The following is a 17,667-nucleotide window of genomic DNA, read 5'->3' on the forward strand; positions in this document are numbered from 1 at the left end:
CTCTCTCTCTGGGGTAAGATGGTAAAGATATGAGCTCCTAAAATTGCACTGCCTTATCCCCAGCCTTTAAATGGGTTATCCTGAGACCACCTCATGTCCTTATGAAAATGCTGGCTTGGCTCTGATGCACAATAAATGTAATACATGTTGGGACAAAGCCTGTCATCTTGGCCAGTAAATGGTCTGAAACATCTGGTTAAGGCTGGCTGATTGTATTCATAGAAAGTTATTTTTATAATTCTTTGATTCATTCATTTCAATTGTTTCTGACTTTGTCTGCAGATTATTAATCTTCAGATTTTTTTAATGGGAACGGGTAACCAGACTTGGGTGAGAGAGTTTATTCTACTTGGCCTGTCCAGTGACTGGGACACACAGATCTCCCTCTTCATCTTCTTCTTGATCACATACCTAGTGACAGTGCTGGGGAACTTCTTCATCGTTCTTCTCATCAGACTGGACAGCCGACTCCACACTCCCATGTACTTCTTTCTCACCAACCTCTCCCTCGTTGATGTCTCCTATGCCACAAGCATTGTTCCTCAGATGCTGGTGCATTTTCTTGCAGCACATAAAGCAATCCCATTTGTGAGCTGTGCAGCCCAGTTATTTTTCTCCCTGGGCTTGGGTGGGATTGAGTTTGTTCTACTGGCAGTGATGGCCTATGACCGCTATGTGGCTGTGTGTGACCCCCTGCGATACTCAGTCATCATGCATGGAGGCCTCTGTATTAGGTTGGCCATCACATCCTGGGTCAGTGGTTCTGTTAACTCTCTCATACAGACTGTAATCACCTTTCAGCTGCCCATGTGCACAAACAAGTATATTGATCACATATCCTGTGAACTTCTAGCTGTGGTCAGACTGGCTTGTGTGGACACCTCCTCCAATGAGATCGCAATCATGGTTTCTAGCATTGTTCTGCTGATGACACCTTTCTGCCTGGTTCTCCTGTCCTACATCCAGATCATCTCCACCATCTTAAAGATCCAGTCCACAGAGGGAAGAAAGAAAGCCTTCCACACTTGTGCCTCTCACCTCACAGTGGTTGTCCTGTGCTATGGCATGGCCATTTTCACTTATATCCAGCCCCGCTCTAGCCCCTCTGTTCTTCAGGAGAAGTTGATCTCTCTCTTCTATGCTGTGTTGACACCCATGCTGAACCCCATGATTTATAGTGTAAGAAATAAGGAGGTGAAGGGGGCCTGGCAGAAATTACTAGGTCAATTAACTGGAATAACTTCAAAACTGGCAACTTGATGAATCCTGAGCATCACTTAGAGTAACTTTGCCTGTGCTTTCTCCCACTTGACTCACATATGGCAGTCATCATCTGCATTGCCATGGCAACCAGGAAGGAGATGGTGACCCATGTGCTAGTGATGATGGATAGGAGGCTGGAGGTTGGGTTGGTGTGTGGGGTGTGGGTATATTTTTATTTCAAAGCAGCATGTTCAGTGGAGTTGAGCACAGCTGTAATAGAACTTGCCACACTCTCTCTGTCTCCATTCACATGGCCTGAGGATAATGAGAAGAAAAAACATACTGTTTTGATTTGTCACATTGTAATCATGGACCTATTTGTGGACCTATTTTGGACCACTCATTCTTATTCATCCAAATTTTGTATAAGGTAATTGTGTTTCCATTGGGAACTAAAACATTTTCATATTTTAGACTCACTTAAAATAATGTGTGATGTATGAAGCCACATCCAGTAACTGTGTGAGTCACTGTTCTGAGAGAAATGTTATGGACACTGTTAAGATATCTTTGTGCTGGACCACTAACTGTGCACATAGCATCTTGTCTGAGTGTGGGAGGTACCTCAGGAAAGGAACATTAACCGAGGGTCTTGCTTTATAGTGATAGGAATATAAGTAAATCTGTTCAGACAAGGCTACTACTGACCAAGGAAAAGCCACATTTGGGGCACTACTTGACAGCATACAAGCAATTTGAGAGGAATTTTACTGCATATGTAAGAGGTGCCATTTAAATATTAAAACTGTCCAATTTCTGAAAAATCCATAACCTCTTTTCTGAGACTTTAGAAACAATAAGCATATAAAATATGAATTAACATATAAAATATAAGAGATACAGTTAATCTGAGAAAGGACAGTGTTCTGAGCCAAAGCCACTGAAAGATAAGACAATTTCAATATGTATTTTGGGAATCAGGATAGTTTGGTCAGCTGTGCAGTGTTTCCCTCTAGTCTCTGTCTGAACACCTTCACCCCTACCTCCTCCCACACACAGCAGGGCCCTAGCTGACCTTTGTAAATTAGTGAGGTGGAATACGTGAGGCTGGACCTCATCGCTGAGAAACACCTGAGTAAGGAACAAAAGGGGAAAGAAATATTGTACAATAGGCAAGGAAGGGGAAAGAGGAGAATGAATGATTGTAGCTCATCTTCTCACTCCCTGGAAAAAATCTCAAAGTCCTTTCTTCCTGTGTCTTGTGTAAGTCAGGGGATTCACAGTTCTTCCCCTTGTGAACATGTTATCATATAATTTCAGTGTTCAAGATGAGTTGAAGTTTCATATAATCCAAAGCTCATTTGACATTTTAAATTTACCTAAAGGTGATCAATCATAAATTTTTCAAAATTGGCGTGTGTCTTGGTAGATATCAGTGGTACTGGGCTAAAATTCTCGTTAGGTATTCAGATATCAGTGGAGTATCTACTGTGTATCAGTGACAGTGAATTGCTGAGACACACAGTCAATATGAATCAGTGCTGACAATATAACGGCATAGCAAGGATGACAGTGAAGCAATTAAAATGCAGGGTGAGAACAGTCACAGAGAGTAAAGCTTTGGGGATGATTGCAGAAGTCTTCCTGTATGAAAGGACCAGAAAATATCTTGCTGGAGACCGTGGAAGTGAGAACAAGTGATCCAGATAACAAGCAACCCAAGCAAAGGAGCACCTTGTGAAGTGTGCTGAGCTGAAAGAAAGCACAAAAATTCAAAAATATCCAAAGCTGGGCTTACAGGGCAGAGAGGATGAGGAACTAGTGAAGATAAGGCAGGTGATAGGGGTCTGGTCTTAGAGTGCTTTGAATGCCAAATTCGAGCCAGTAAAGATATTTATTTATTTATTTATTTATTTATTTACATATAATGTATTATTTGTTTCAGGGGTACAGGTCTGTGATTCATCAGTCTTACATAATACACAGCGCTCCCCACAACACATACCCTCCCTAATGTCCATCATCCTTCCCATCCCCTTCACTCCAGCAACCCTCAGTTTGTTTCCTGAGATTAAACGTCTCTCATGGTTAGTGTCCCTCTCTGGTTTTGTCTTGTTTCATTTTTTCCTCTCTTCTCCTATGATCCTCTGCCTTGTTTCTCAAATTCCACATATCAGTGAGATCATATGAAAATTTACATTCTTGAGGTATTTTGGCAAACAAGTCGGAGGAAGAAAAGATTGGAACGGAGGAGACTAGCTAGGGGACTACTCCACAATCACTGTTTGAGACATTAGTGGAACCTGAATTAAGATAGTGATAATAGAGAAAAGAGAAAAGTCAGGTCCTGTGATTTAAAAAGATATTTCAGAGGAATACTTCAACCACTCTCAATTTGGAATTCCCATGTGGATCTTATTTGTCTTCTAAAATATCAATCTCCTGTTTAAATATTCTATGAATTGTGGAGTCAACTGAAAAATTGACTACTATGAACACGTCCTATGTGCGGTGTAGGAGAAAGATATAAGAGAAGGAAATTCATCAAATATATGCAGGACGCTTTATGGGGGAGAATATGGGCAGGTGCTATACCTCATTTCTGTGACTGATGTGTGGTCCCAGAGTGAGTTTTCTCTACCTCCCATCCAAAGATCTCTTTGCTCTTAACCAGCAGCTTAACTTGTTTGGGTTTACCTGAAAGTTTTTCCAGATCTGCATTTCTTAGGAGGCAGAAATGTCGAAAGTGGGCTTCAGATGTATAGAAACAGACAAGTGTAATATTATAGTCCATGTGTCAAATTTCTACTTTTATCTTTTTCATTGTATAGACTGTTTTTCCAGGACTGCTTTTTCTCAGAAATTTAAATTGTCATTAATTAGTGTATGTGAATACCTTGAGACATCCAACATTCCTCATTAGAAGCTGTTTGTGAATGATATTCTCAGTATAAAAGAGGAAAGTATGGTTGATTCAGGGGCAAAATAAGCTGATGTTCTAAACAATAAATCCATTAAGTATAACTCTTTTTTAAAAGTTGGACACTGAAAAAATATTTAAGAATTAAAATCTTGGGGACGCCTGGGTGGCTCAGTTGGTTAAGCAGCTGCCTTCGGCTCAGGTCATGATCCCAGCGTCCTGGGATCGAGTCCCACATCGGGCTCCTTGCTTGGCAGGGAGCCTGCTTCTCCCTCTGCCTATGCTCGCTCACTCTCTCTCCCTCTCTCTCTCTGACAAATAAATAAATAAAATCTTTTAAAAAAAAGAATTAAAATCTTGTTCATTATTTAATAACCATAAAAATATCACTGAAGTATCTTGTAAGGAAAAAAACCCCTAATATATATAAAAATTGGAGTTTGTTTAAATAGGACTCTGAATAAAATCTATACATTGCCATTGTCTACTATGTCCCTGAAAACCTGATTAATGTATAGGTTCACCTTCAATTTCCTTTTTTCCCCCTTGGAATTACTTGTTGAATAAAATAGGGTTGTTTTTCCCAGTTGGATTCCCATGCCGCTTGGATTTTTTTTATGACATCCCTGGAGTGTAGTTTTGCATGTTCCATTGACCCTGTCTCTCATTTAGATCTGAAGCCTTGATCAGATTTAAATGAATTTTCTTTTCTGACAAGATTTTTCAGATGGTGGCATGTACTTCCATCAAGAGGGACACAGTGTTCAGTTTCTTTTCTCTAGGGTTCATTATGGTTATTGCATTGCCTAGTTTCTCAATAGCAGCCAGTGTCTAATGACATTTAAGGCTAGGTAGTTGTTTATTGCAGGGGCTCCTCTGCACATTGTAGGGTGTTTTTCAACATTCCTGACCTCTACCCACTAAATGGAAGTTGTGTCCCATCCCCACCTCCTTCCAGTTTTGATAATCAGAGAAGTCTCCAGATATTAAGAACTATCCCCCGGGGAAGGCAAAATCACCCCTGGTAGAAAACTACTAACCTAGATCCATTAGTTTATTAGGGGTTGCAGGGTAGGAATATCCTACTGTCCCTTTCTCTTTATTATTTAAAATGCATTTATAAGTAGAAACTTCCTCCTCACCACCATTTTATCTTTCTGAGGTATAGTTAGTATAGGAAAGGCAAGATAACTATGTTATTTTTTTCCCCTTTCTTTACCACTTTTTTTTAATACAACAAAAGAGATGTTTAAAAAAAAGATGAGCTCTTCAATGTAAACATATTTGCTATATTTTTATTTGTTGCAGTTATTATCTTTTTTTAAAAGATTTTATTTATTTATTTGACAGACAGAGATCACAAGTAGGCAGAGAAGCAGGTAGAGAGAGAGGAGGAAGCAGGCTCCCTGCTGAGCAGAGAGCCCGATGTGGGGCTCGATCCCAGGACCCTGGGATCATGACCGGAGCCAAAGGCAGAGGCTTTAACCCACTGAGCCACCCAGGTGCCCCTGTTGCAGTTAGTATCTTTATTGATGTTCAAATTGTCTTGTATTTACTGAGTGGGAGTCTATTTGAATTTCCTTTTGGTGCTGTAACAAATCACAAGTTTCGTGGCTTAAAACAATACAAATTATTATCTTCAGTTCTGAAGCTCAGAAGTCTGAAATGGGTTTCCCTAGGTCAAAATCTACATGTCTACAGGCTGTATCTCTTTCTGGAGGGCTAGGGAAGAATCTGACTTATGCTTGTCCCAGTTTCTAAGGGAGCTTCCACGCCTTGTCCCATGCCCCTTTCTTCCACCCTGAAGGTCAGCACAGGACCTTTATACCTTTCTCTGACTGTGATTCTGCTTCCATCCTCACATCTCTTTTTCCTGACCCTGAGCCTTTCTTCTTGCTCCTATTCAGACTCTTGTCTGGCATCACAAAGATTATCCAGGAAGATCTCCCCACTTGAAGATCCTTAATATAAATGCATCTGCAGGTTCCTCTTAACATGTAAGGCAGGTTCTAGATATGAATATGAATATGAATATGAATAACATATTCATAGGTTCCGGAGATAGGATATGGGCATCTTTAAGGGGTTACTACTCTGGCTACCAAAGAGCCTATTCAAATTAGCAACTTAGTTTTTTGTTTTGTTTGTTGTTTTTTGTTGTTGTTTTCCCACATTACCCTAGTCTCTTCAATAGCTGCCTTACTTTCTGGTGTGATACAACATTATAGTCCCATCTCTCTCTTTTTCTTTTTAAGATTTTATTTATTTATTTGTCAGAAAGAGTGCACAAACAGGGGGAACAGGAGACAGAGGGAGAAGCCGGTTCCCTGTTGAGCTGGGAGCCCAATGCGGGACTCCATCCCAGGACCCTGGGATCATGACCTGAGCCAAAGGCAGATGCTTAACCAACCGAACCACCCAGGTTTTCCAGCAGTCACATCTTTTACCTTTCTTGCCTTATAATTGGAATTATTGCTCCAAGAAACATGATTCCTTTTGATGGGAAATGGAATTTAGAGAGCACAGTCTTAGTACTGTATTCTACTGGAGATTTAAGGTTGGTTCTGCGAGTGGTGTGATGTATAGTCAGTAGTGGTTGTAACTGAACTAGTATTGGCTAAATGAAATCCAATACATTGAACCCATAGATAGTCATCATCATCACCATGACCACTGGTATGCTTGGGAAATTAGGCTGATTGACTTCTGAAGTATGCCATTTTTCTTGTCCACATGGAAACTGAGAACCTCCTTTCTCATGAGAAATCCTATGGAACACACATGAATTTACTCCTATTTCTTCCTTAAAGCTCTGTGTCCTAATCCTCTAAACATTGTCTTTTATATCGAGGTAAAAGATTATGTGTGGCCTTTAAATCAGTGCATATCCTGGCTTCCAATGATCTTCCTCCCATGCAAAGTTATGGTGAAATGTACTGTATAAAATTCTCCCTTTTAGGAAGAGCACTTTTTCCATGGTCTTTCAGGACTGTAACTTCTCAGTTTAATAGTCATAGAGATTACATAGGAGACCATATTATGGGGTGAAGATTCAATGGCAGGATGACAGAAACAGACATGATGGAAGTATAAATCAACAGTTTGTGACAGTTGTTTGAGTCTTCAGGATCTGCTCAGGCCTAGTCTCACATATACTACTTTATGCTTTGTTCCTCAAACAGGTTTTGATGGACAGCTCCAGGTTCATGGTGACGTGGTTTCCCATGGCCAGGCATTCCCATGGTCTACTAGGGCCCAATAGCAAGTAAAAGTTTTTTCTCAAAAGAAGAGGTAACTTGACAAAGAACCACTTCCCTGCCCCCCAAAACCCTATGGTTCAGCACTTTGATTCTCTACTCAAATCTTCCCATAGGCTCTATTCAGCATTTCAATCTGCCATAGATATTCAAAGGTTCAGTGAGAACATGGGGTCATAAGGACCAAATAGAAGATTGTTTGCACTGCAGATGAACCATCTGGAGAATTTCTTTTGGGCTGCTCTTGAAACTGGCATTCATGGCATCCTAACCTGATTGGCCTTCTAATGGTAAACCCAAAATGGACAAATATGGAAAAAACTGAGTCTTAAAGAAAACAGGTGCAGATAAAGAATAAACAATACATTACAGAGGTGTTACCACAATAGAAGCTTCCAGGCTGGATACCCAGATACTAGGCCTTAGTGACGTGGTTCATTGATTGGAGAAGTTATTTCCTTATATGGTACAATGTTGTGGATATTGACTTAAAGTCCCACTGCACGGGATGCAAGGATCATGTCTATTTCTATTTCATGTCATATTTCTATATGAAATATAACCTGTTCCCTACCTTCTTCTAAAAGTATTCTTTGGGGGCACCTCCTCAGCTCAGATGGTTAAACATCTAACTCTTGATTTTGGCTCAGGTCATAATCTCAGCGTAGTGAGATTGCACTCTCAGTGCTGGGTGTGGAGCCTGCTTAGGATTCTCTCTCTCTATCTCCCTCACCCCCTCCCTGCTTGCTTGCTTGTTGTCTCTCTCTCTCTCTCTAAGTAAGTAAATAAATAAATAATAAATAAAATAAAAATATTCTTTGTACTACTTATTTCTTGGATCAGAGCAAACCAGCTTTAGAAACAGACTGGGTTTCCAGTCTAGGTCAGATTCTTTGGTCTGGTCTGTTGGGGCTGAAAATCACATGCTGCTACTGGGTCCTTCCGAGAGACACTGAGGGGAGGAAATGATCAAGCTAAATGTTCCTCAGTGCGTACTCATTAGCATGACTCCAGACTTCTTACTATTCAGGACTTTTTTCTATGAGGCTTGAATATTCTAAATATCCCTTTTAAATTGTAGAGTTCTGAAATAAACACATGATCTCAAATGTAGTCTAATCAAGTCAGAGTCCAATGCATGTAGCAGAAACTGGCTAGTTACTCATAAGACATATCCTCTACTTTGTAATGAGGTGAACCGTGGAACCAAGTTCTAATTTCTGAAATGTAGATGCAAAGAAATACAATATGCCACTTCCAGGCCTGGCCTGTTGCTAGCCACCAGCCTCTGTTATTCATTGTTTTGCTCTGAAGTCACCCATATACAGGGTATTAAGCATAAGACTCTGGGGGCTCAGATGGTGGAGGAAGCTGGATCCTGAGTCACTGACAGGCCAAGAACTAGCTAGAAGAGCCATTCCGACCAGTGTCACCTACATGGAAATGTGTATAAATAAGAAATAAATTTTATTGTGTTAAGCCATGGTTATTTGAGAACTGTTTGTTTCAGCATCTAGCCTACTTTGAATAGTACAATGAGAGTATTATTTTAATATGATCATTTCATAACACAAATATCCTGTGTACATCTAATTAGTACCCTGCTACTTATAACTAATGAAAGGTCTTTGTCTTCAAGCAGCTCACAAGTCAATTTCCAGTAATTTGGACTTCTTCATAATTATTACAAATGTGCTTAAGATTGCTTTAGCTTCTTGAATTTTAAATACATACCAGATATTGAAATGTGATAATTAAAAGCTTCTTGTCTTTATCATATAAACTGATGTTGAGCCAACACTCCAAATTCCTTAGTATTTGATTTTTCTCCTAATTGCTATGCTAAGATTAATAAATAATAAAAGCTAATTTCTTATTTTATTTTTTATCGAGGTATAACTTACATACAGTAAATTCACGCTTTTTTTGTGCAGAGTTTTATGAGTTTTAAAAATGTATACAATCATATAAGTTCCACCATAATCAAGACAGAAATTTTCATCATTCAAGCATATTCTTGTGACCCTTTTTAGTCAAATGATTTTCTGAACACCATTGATGCTCAACCACCAAACAGATTTCTCTATTTGTCTATTGCAATATATCATGTAAATGGAATCAGTAGGACACAGCGTTTGAGTATGACCTCTTTTCCTTAGCATAAAGCATTTGAGATGCATTCATGTTTTTCATGTTACCATAGTGTATTCTTTTTATTTGTGGAGTAATAGTTTAATTGTATGGATGTACCACATTTGTTGATTTACTTTTTAAAGTATATTTGGATTATTTCTAATTTGGAGGAATTATGAACAAAAACTATTATAAACATTCAAGTACAGATTTTTGGGTGAATGTAAATGAGTTCAATTGGGTGAAAAGAAATCCCACATAGGAGTTCTATGGCTAGGTTGTTATTATAAGAGCAAGTTTTATCTCATAAGAAACTGCCAAACCTTTTAAAAGTGGTGGCACCATTTGCATTTGCACAAGCAGTAATGAGAATTGCAGTTTTTCCACACAATTACCAGTGCTGGCTAGTCTCAGTTATTATCATTTTTTTTAAGGTTAGCAATTTTGGTAGATGGGTAACGACATCTCACTGTGGCTTTAATTTGTGTTTCTTTGAGGACTAAAGATGTTGAATATCTTTTCTTGTAATTTTTGGCCATCTGTGTGCTTTTGATGAGATGTCTGTTTACATCTTTTGCCCAATTTTCACTTGGTTTATTTTCTTAATGTTTAGTTTTGAGGATTTCTTTTAAATCTTTTCATTATTAACATAAAATGTATTATTTGCTTCAGGAGTATAGGACTGTGAATCATCAGTCTTACACAATTCACAGCACTCACCATAGCACATACCCTCCCCAATGTCCATAACCCAGCCATTCTATCCTTCCCCCCCTCACCCCCTGGCAACCCTCAGCTTGTTTCCTGAGATTAAGAGTCTCTTGTGGTTTGTCTCCCTCCCCAGTCCCATCTTGTTTCACTTTTTCCTTCCCTTCCCCTACCACCCCTGCCCTGCCTCTCAAATTCCTCATATCAGAGAGATAATATAATAATTGTCTTTCTCTGATTGACTTATTTCACTTAGCTTAATACCCTCTAGTTCCATCCACGTCATTACAAATGGCGAGATTTCATTTCTTTTGATGGCTGTGTAGTATTCCATTGCATATACACCACTTCTTCTTTATCCATTCATCTGTTGATGGACATCTAGATTCTTTCCATAGTTTGGCTATTGTGGACATTGCTGCTATAAACATTTGGGTGCACATGCCCCTTCAGATCACTTTTTTGTATCTTTAGGGTAAATGCCCAGTAATGTGATTGCTGGGTCATAGGGTAGCTCTATTTTCAACTTTTTGAGGAACCTTCATACTATTTTCCAGAGTGGCTGCACCAGCTTGCATTCACACCAACAGTAGGAGGGTTCCCCTTTCCCCACATCCTCGCCAATATCTGTCATTTCCTGACTGGTTAATTTTAGCCATTCTGACTGGTGTGAGGTGGTATGTCTTTGTGGTTTTGACTTGTATTTCCATGATGCTGAGTGATGTTGAACACTTTTTCATGTGTCTGTTGGCCATTCAGATTTCTTCTTTACAGAAATGTCTGTTCATGTCCTTTGCCCATTTCTTTTTCTTTCTTTCTTTTTTTTTTTTTTAAAGAGGCAGGCAGAGAGAGAGAGAGAGAGAGGAGGAAGCAGGCTCCCCGCTGAGGAGAGAGCCTGATGCGGGGCTCGTTCCCAGGACCCTGAGATCATGACGTGAGCTGAAGGCAGAGGCCTTAACCCACTGAGCCACCCAGGTGCCCCCCTTTGCCCATTTCTTGATTGGATTCTTTGTTCTTTGGGTGTTGAATTTGATAAGTTCTTTATAGATTTTGGATATTAGCCCTTTATGTCATTTGCAAATATCTTTTCCCATTCTGTCGATTGTCTTTTGGTTTTGTTGACTGTTTCCTTTGCTGTGCAAAAGTTTTTATTTTTATGAATTCCCAGTAGTTCTTTTTGCCCTTGCTTCCCTTGCCTCTGACCACGTTTCTCTTAAGAAGTTGCTGCGACTGAGGTGGAAGAGGTTGCTGACTCAAGGATTTTGATAGAGTCCTATCTCATACGGGTCTTTCATCCATTTTGAGTCAATTTTTGTATGTGGTGTAAGGAAATGGTCCAGTTTCATTCTTCTGCATGTGGCTGTCCAATTTTCCCAATACCATTTGTTGAAGAGACTTGTCTTTTTTCCATTGGACATTCTTTCCTGCTTTGTCAAAGATGAGTTGACCATAAAGATGAGGGTCAATTCTGGGCTCTCTGTTCTGTTCTATTGCTCTATGTGTCTGTTTTTCTGCCAGTAACATACTGTCTTGATGATTAATTCTTTGTAATAGAGCTCAAAATCTGGAATTGTGATGATGCCAACTTTAGTTTTGTTTTTCAACATTCCTCTGGCTATTTGGGGTCTTTTCTGGTTCCACATAAATTTTAGGATTATTTGTTCCATTTCTTTAAAAAAAATGGATGGGATTTTGATAAAGGTTGCATAAATGTATAGATTGCTTTAGGTAACATAGACATTTTCACAATATTTGTTCTTCCAACCCATGAGTATGGAACATTTTTCCATTTGTTTGTGTCTTCCTCAATTCCTTTCATGAGTACTTCATAGTTTTCTGAGTATAGATTTTTTGCCTCTTTGGTTAGGTTTATTCCTAGGTATCTTATGGTTTTGGGTGCAATTGTAAATGGGATTGGCTCCTTAATTTCTCTTTCTTCTGCCTTGCTCTTGGTGTATAGACATGCAACTGATTTCTATGCATTGATTTTATATCCTGACACTTGACTGAATTCCTGTATGAGTTCTAGCAGTTTTGGAGTGGAGTCTTTTGGGTTTTCCAGATGAAGTATCATATCATCTGCAAAGAATGAGAGTTTAACTTCTTCTCTGCTGATTTGGATGCCTTTAATTTCTTTTTGTTCTCTGATTGCTGAGGCTAGGACTTCTAGTACTATGTTGAATAGCAGTGGTGACAGTGGACAGCCCTGCTGTGTTCCTGACCATTGAAGAAAAGCTCTCAGTTTTTCCCCATTGAGAATGATATTTGTTGTGGGTTTTTCATAGATGGCCTTGATGATATGGAGGTATATACCCTCTATCCTTACACTGTGAAGGAAGGGTTTTGATCAAGAAAGTATGCTGTCTTTGTCAAATGCCTTTTCAGCATCTATTGAGAGTGTCTTATGGGTCTTGTTCTTTCTTTTATTTATGTATCATATCACACTGATTGATTTGTGGATGTTGAACCAACTTTGCCACCCAGGAATAAATCTCACTTGGTTGTGGTGAATAATCCTTTTAATGTACTGTTGGATCCTATTAACTAGTATCTTGGTGAGAATTTTTACATCCATGGTCATCAAGGATATTGGTCTGTAATTACCCTTTTTGATGGGGTCTTTGGTTTTGGGATCAGGGTAATGCTGGCCTCATAAAATGGGTTTGGAAGTTTTCCTTCCATTTCTATTTTTTTGGAACAATTCAGGAGAATATGTATTGATTCTTCTTTAAATATTTGGTAGAATTCCCCTGGGAAGCTGTCTGGTCCTGGGCTCTTGTTTCTTGGGAGTTTTTTGTTTGTTTGTTTGTTTGTTTTTTAAATTTTTATTTATTTTTTTAATTTCCTTGCAGTGTTCCAGAATTCATTGTTTATGTACCACACCCAGTGCTCCATGCAATATGTGCCCTCCATAATACCCACCACCAGGCTCACCCAACCTCCCACCCTGCCCCTCCAAAACCCTCAGATTGTTTTTCAGAGTCCACAATCTCTCATATTTCATCTCCCCCTCCAATTTCCCCCAACTTCCCTCTCCTCTTGGGAATTTTTTGATGACTGCTTCTATCTTCTTACTGGTTATGGGTCTGTTCAGGTTTTCTATTTCTTCCTGGTTCAGTTTTCGTAAGTTTATATGTCTCTAGGAATGCATCCATTTCTTTCAGATTGTCAAAGTTGCTGGTGTATAGTTGCTCCTAATATGTTCTTATAATCGTTTGTATTTTTTTGGTGTTGGTTGTGATCTCTCCTCCTTCATTCATGATTTTATTAATTTGGGTCCTTTCTCTTTTCTTTTTGAGAAGTCTGGCCAGGGGCTTATCAATCTTATTAATCCTTTCAAAGAACCAGCTCCTAGTTTTGTTGGTTTGTTCTTTTGGTTTCTGTTTCATTGATTTCTGCTCTGATCTTTATTATTTCTCTTCTCCTGCTGATAGGCTTTCTTTGCTGTTCTTTCTCCAGCTCCTTTAGGTGTAGGGTTAGGTTGTGTTCTTGAGACCTTTCTTGTTTCTTTAGAAAGGCTTGTATTGCTATATACTTTCCTCTCAGGACCGCCTTTGCTGTGTCTCAAAGATTTTGAACAGTTGTGTTTTCATTTTCATTTGTTTCCACGAATTATTTAAATTCTTCTTTAATATTCTGGCTGGCTCATTCATTCTTTAGTAGGATGCTCTTTATCCTCCATGTATTTGAGTTCTTTCCAACTTTCCTCTTGTGGCTGAGTTCTAGTTTCAAAGTATTGTTGTCTGAAAATATGCAGGGAATGATCCTAGTCTTTTGGTAAAAGTTAAGATCTGATTTGTTACCCAGGATGTGATCCATTCTTCGTGGTGAGTTTTTCCACCTTGTCATTTTATCATGATAAGAATAGATGAATGAGAGAAAAAAATACTAAAAGGGTAGCAGTGACCTCAGGAAATTATACACTAACCAATCAGAAGAGACCCAAAACTGGGGGGAGAAGAAAGGAGGAAAATAATTTTATATATATATATATATATATATATATATACACACACACACACACACACACATACACACACATATACATATATACATATATACACATACCAGTGAATAGAACAGAGCTACACACTTTGGGTGTATTTTGGCCTGTTAGAAAAAACTACTTCCCAAAGGTTTGAAGAAAGAAAAACTTATATATATAAACAAAAATAAGGGTCAACATGATGAAGGGTGGAATATGACTGTAAAGATGAAAATAAAAAAAGATTCTAAAAAGGGAATTGGTAAGATAAGAAACTGGTTGAAAAAAGAAAGAAAAGAAAAAGGAAAGAATGTAATCAAGGTAGAGACTAGAACAAAGCCATGTGTTAGATTTAGCGTATATTTTGATCTGTTAGAAGAATCTGTATCCCAAAGTTTTAAAGAAAGAAAAACCTATATGTATACAGAAAATTGGGTTAAATATAATGAAGGGATAGAATATGACAGTAACAATGAAAATTAAGATTTTTTAAAGGTATTGATAAGATAAAATAAAAACATTAAAATAGGAAAAATTAAAAAATAGAATAAGAAAAAAATAAAATTTAAAAAAATTTAGCTGTGAAAGACTAAAGAATCATGGGGGGGAAACTATGAATTCTGTGAATTGCTTTCCCCTAGCCCTGGAGTTCCACAGTTCTCATTGATGGGTGAACTTAGTTTTGGCTGGATGTTCTTGCTGATCTTCTGGGGGGAGGGGCTTCTTGCCATGATTCTCAAATGTCTTTGCCCAAGGTGGAATTGCACCACCCTTGCCAGGGGCCAGGCTCAGTAATCTGCTCAGGTTTGTTCTTGGTAGTTTTTGTTCCCTGAATGCTTTCTGTAAAGTTTTGGAGGACAAGAATGAAGATGGCAGCCTCCCAATCTCCAGCCCAGAGGAATGGACAGTTTGGGTCCCCAGTCCTTGGTACACCCTCAGAGAAAAGTAGTCAGTCCCTCCCATCTCCCTGGTCTCTGGCCACACTCCATGCTCACCTGGCCTGTGACTGAGCATTTCTATCTCTGGCGCACGGCCCCGTTTGGATTCTCCAAACCCAGCAGATTCCTGCTGCATGCTCCTGTGCCACTCCTCTGGGAAAAGAAAGGAAAGGTGAGTCTCCCTGGGTCTGCCACTTGTGGGGTGTCTGCTCAAAGAGCAGTGGTCTGATTGTGCCTCGGATCATGGTTTAAGGTAAACCCAGCTGAGAGCGGACTCCTCATCTCCGTCTCTGCAGCCAGCTTCCCCACTCTGATACCTGGGAGCTTTGCCACACCCAAGACCCCCCCAGTCTTTCTGTAACCCTGCAGGTCCTGAGACCACACTGCCCCCATGAGGGCTCCACCCCCTGCTTAGCCTCTGGAGTGACATCCCTCAGTAGAGCAGACTTCTAAACATTCTGATTTTGTGTTCTGCTGCTCTGCCACTTGCCAGGATCAGCCCCTCTCCCCTGTGGTCTCTCTTCCTGTGTATCACTTCAGATTCACTTCTCCGCACATCATACCTTCCAGAAAGTGGTCGATTTTCTGTTCCTAGAATTGCTGCTCTTCTTCTCTCTGATCTCCTCTTGAGTATGTAGGTGTTCAGAATGGTTTGGTAACTATCTAGCTAAACTCCTGTGACTTATAATATTCAGGTCTCCTTCTCTGCCATCTTGCTCCTCTCCCCATCCTTTGGCATTTTAATGAGAGTTATTTTGAAGCCCTGTGTGATGGTTTCTATATTCAGGTCATATTTAATTCTTGTTCTGTTAATTGCTTGGCCCAATAACAATATATTTTTTCCTTGACTCTTCTCTGATCTTTAATTTTGTTTAAACCCATACATGTATGTATGTGTGTGTAAATATATATATATATATGTGTGTGTGTGTGTGTGTGTGTGTGTGTATATATATATATAAAGTGGCAGAGTATGAGATAAATAGTAGTATGCTTTGCAGTGGACACATCTCTTCTGTTTGCCCTACAAGGTAGTGTGTATGGGGTGTGGAATCAGTGCAGCCAGGATTGTGTTGCATATGAGTTTTATGTTGCTATGGCTATACTCAGTGCACCAAAAAATTCAATTTTCTTAATCATGACTTATTCTTAGTTTGGGATGTTCAGTGGTTGGAGGGTTTTTCCCAGTGTTGCTGAATCACCTTGAGTTTTAGGCTCTTTCTATTACATTTCATGTAGAGAGTGTGTCTGTCCACAGATTGCCTCTACCCCATGGTAACAGCTTTGAATCATTCCTTAATTCCTCCTGGCATGGTGATGGAGGGTGAGGCTTTATTCCTTTTGTCTGGTTCTTTGTCAGTCTTAGGCACATCGTTTGTCCCTGTGTTTTAGACATTTTAGTGATCCTGGCCCTCAGTGGTCATATGAGATGCTCATGGACTGACCTAGATTGGTCTCCTGCAAGTGGGAATCCCAGACCTACAGGTGCTTTTTTTGTTTTGTACTATTTTGGTTTTTTTGTTTGTTTGCTTTTTTCTGTTCCCCCTTCCCTCAGGAATGAACCTTTACCTGTCTCTGAGGAAAACAGGGTTTGGTACCCTTCCCCAGTGACTTCAGACTTTGTTCCATAATGGAGTGGTTGGAGAGTTCTTTATCTTACTGTGAGAGAGGTGGCTGCCTTCACCTAGACTTGCACTATGAAGGAGAGAGACTTTCTTTCGTTTTGTACCTCCCTCAAACATTCTCGTGAGGATTGGTCTAAGTATATAGAGAAAATCTCAAGAATATATATGAACACCTCTATTTTTCTCTGTCTCCTAGCCATTATATACTCATGGTACTGCCACATTCAGCCTTTATCAATCTGATAAATAAATTCTTACAGGTTTGCATGGTGCCCCACATTCCTCCCATACTCTGGCCCAGGTAAGGCAAAGCCCATGTCCCACATCTTTCTGTATGCAACTATCATTCTTGAGATTTCATTTTATTTGGTTTCCCTCAGCTTTCTGATGATTTAAAAAATAGTTATGGTTTTGTAGATTATCTGCTCTTTCCTTGTCTGTTGGAGGTGATGTTCATTCAAGTGTTCTACAACCTAAATGGAATCTAGAAGAAACTAAATTACTCTTTAAATTCTGTTTTAACAGATAAAGTAAAAGAGAGAAATAGATGCTAATTTTCAGCTAAGTACTAGTATAACAAAGACAAATAAAGCTCTTTGGGCCAAGGAATTTTAAGTCAATAAATCACTTATCTGGAAGCAGCATACCCAAATTAGATGCAGTGTTTGGAGCAAATATTTGTGTTTTTCTTGTAAACCAAGCCTACATGTAGATGGTATATGTTATTGCGTTCATCAGAAGTGCTTCTTGAAGAAGGCATTCCAATTCGTAGGCTGACACCCATGAAATGACCTTCTTGGTCAGAAGAGGGCATTTCCCATTTGGGGAATATTAGGAATTGTAGGATGGGTGGGGCCTCACAGGGAAGACAAACAGGGAAAACTGAGATTGTGGTTGA

General features: G+C 39.3%; 1 protein-coding gene across 1 annotated transcript; it reads left to right on the forward strand.

Moving 5' to 3' along the window:
• Positions 1–306: 306 nt before the first annotated feature.
• Positions 307–1,260, forward strand: LOC308352061 (olfactory receptor-like protein OLF3; the record flags this gene model as incomplete). Its single annotated transcript, XM_080818110.1, has 1 exon — positions 307–1,260. One exon carries the CDS (start codon positions 307–309, stop codon positions 1,258–1,260), a length of 954 nt encoding a protein of 317 aa, XP_080674236.1.
• Positions 1,261–17,667: the final 16,407 nt, after the last annotated feature.

Source organism: Martes martes, assembly GCF_963455335.1.
Source record: "Martes martes genome assembly, chromosome: 11".
Lineage (NCBI taxonomy): Eukaryota > Metazoa > Chordata > Mammalia > Carnivora > Mustelidae > Martes > Martes martes.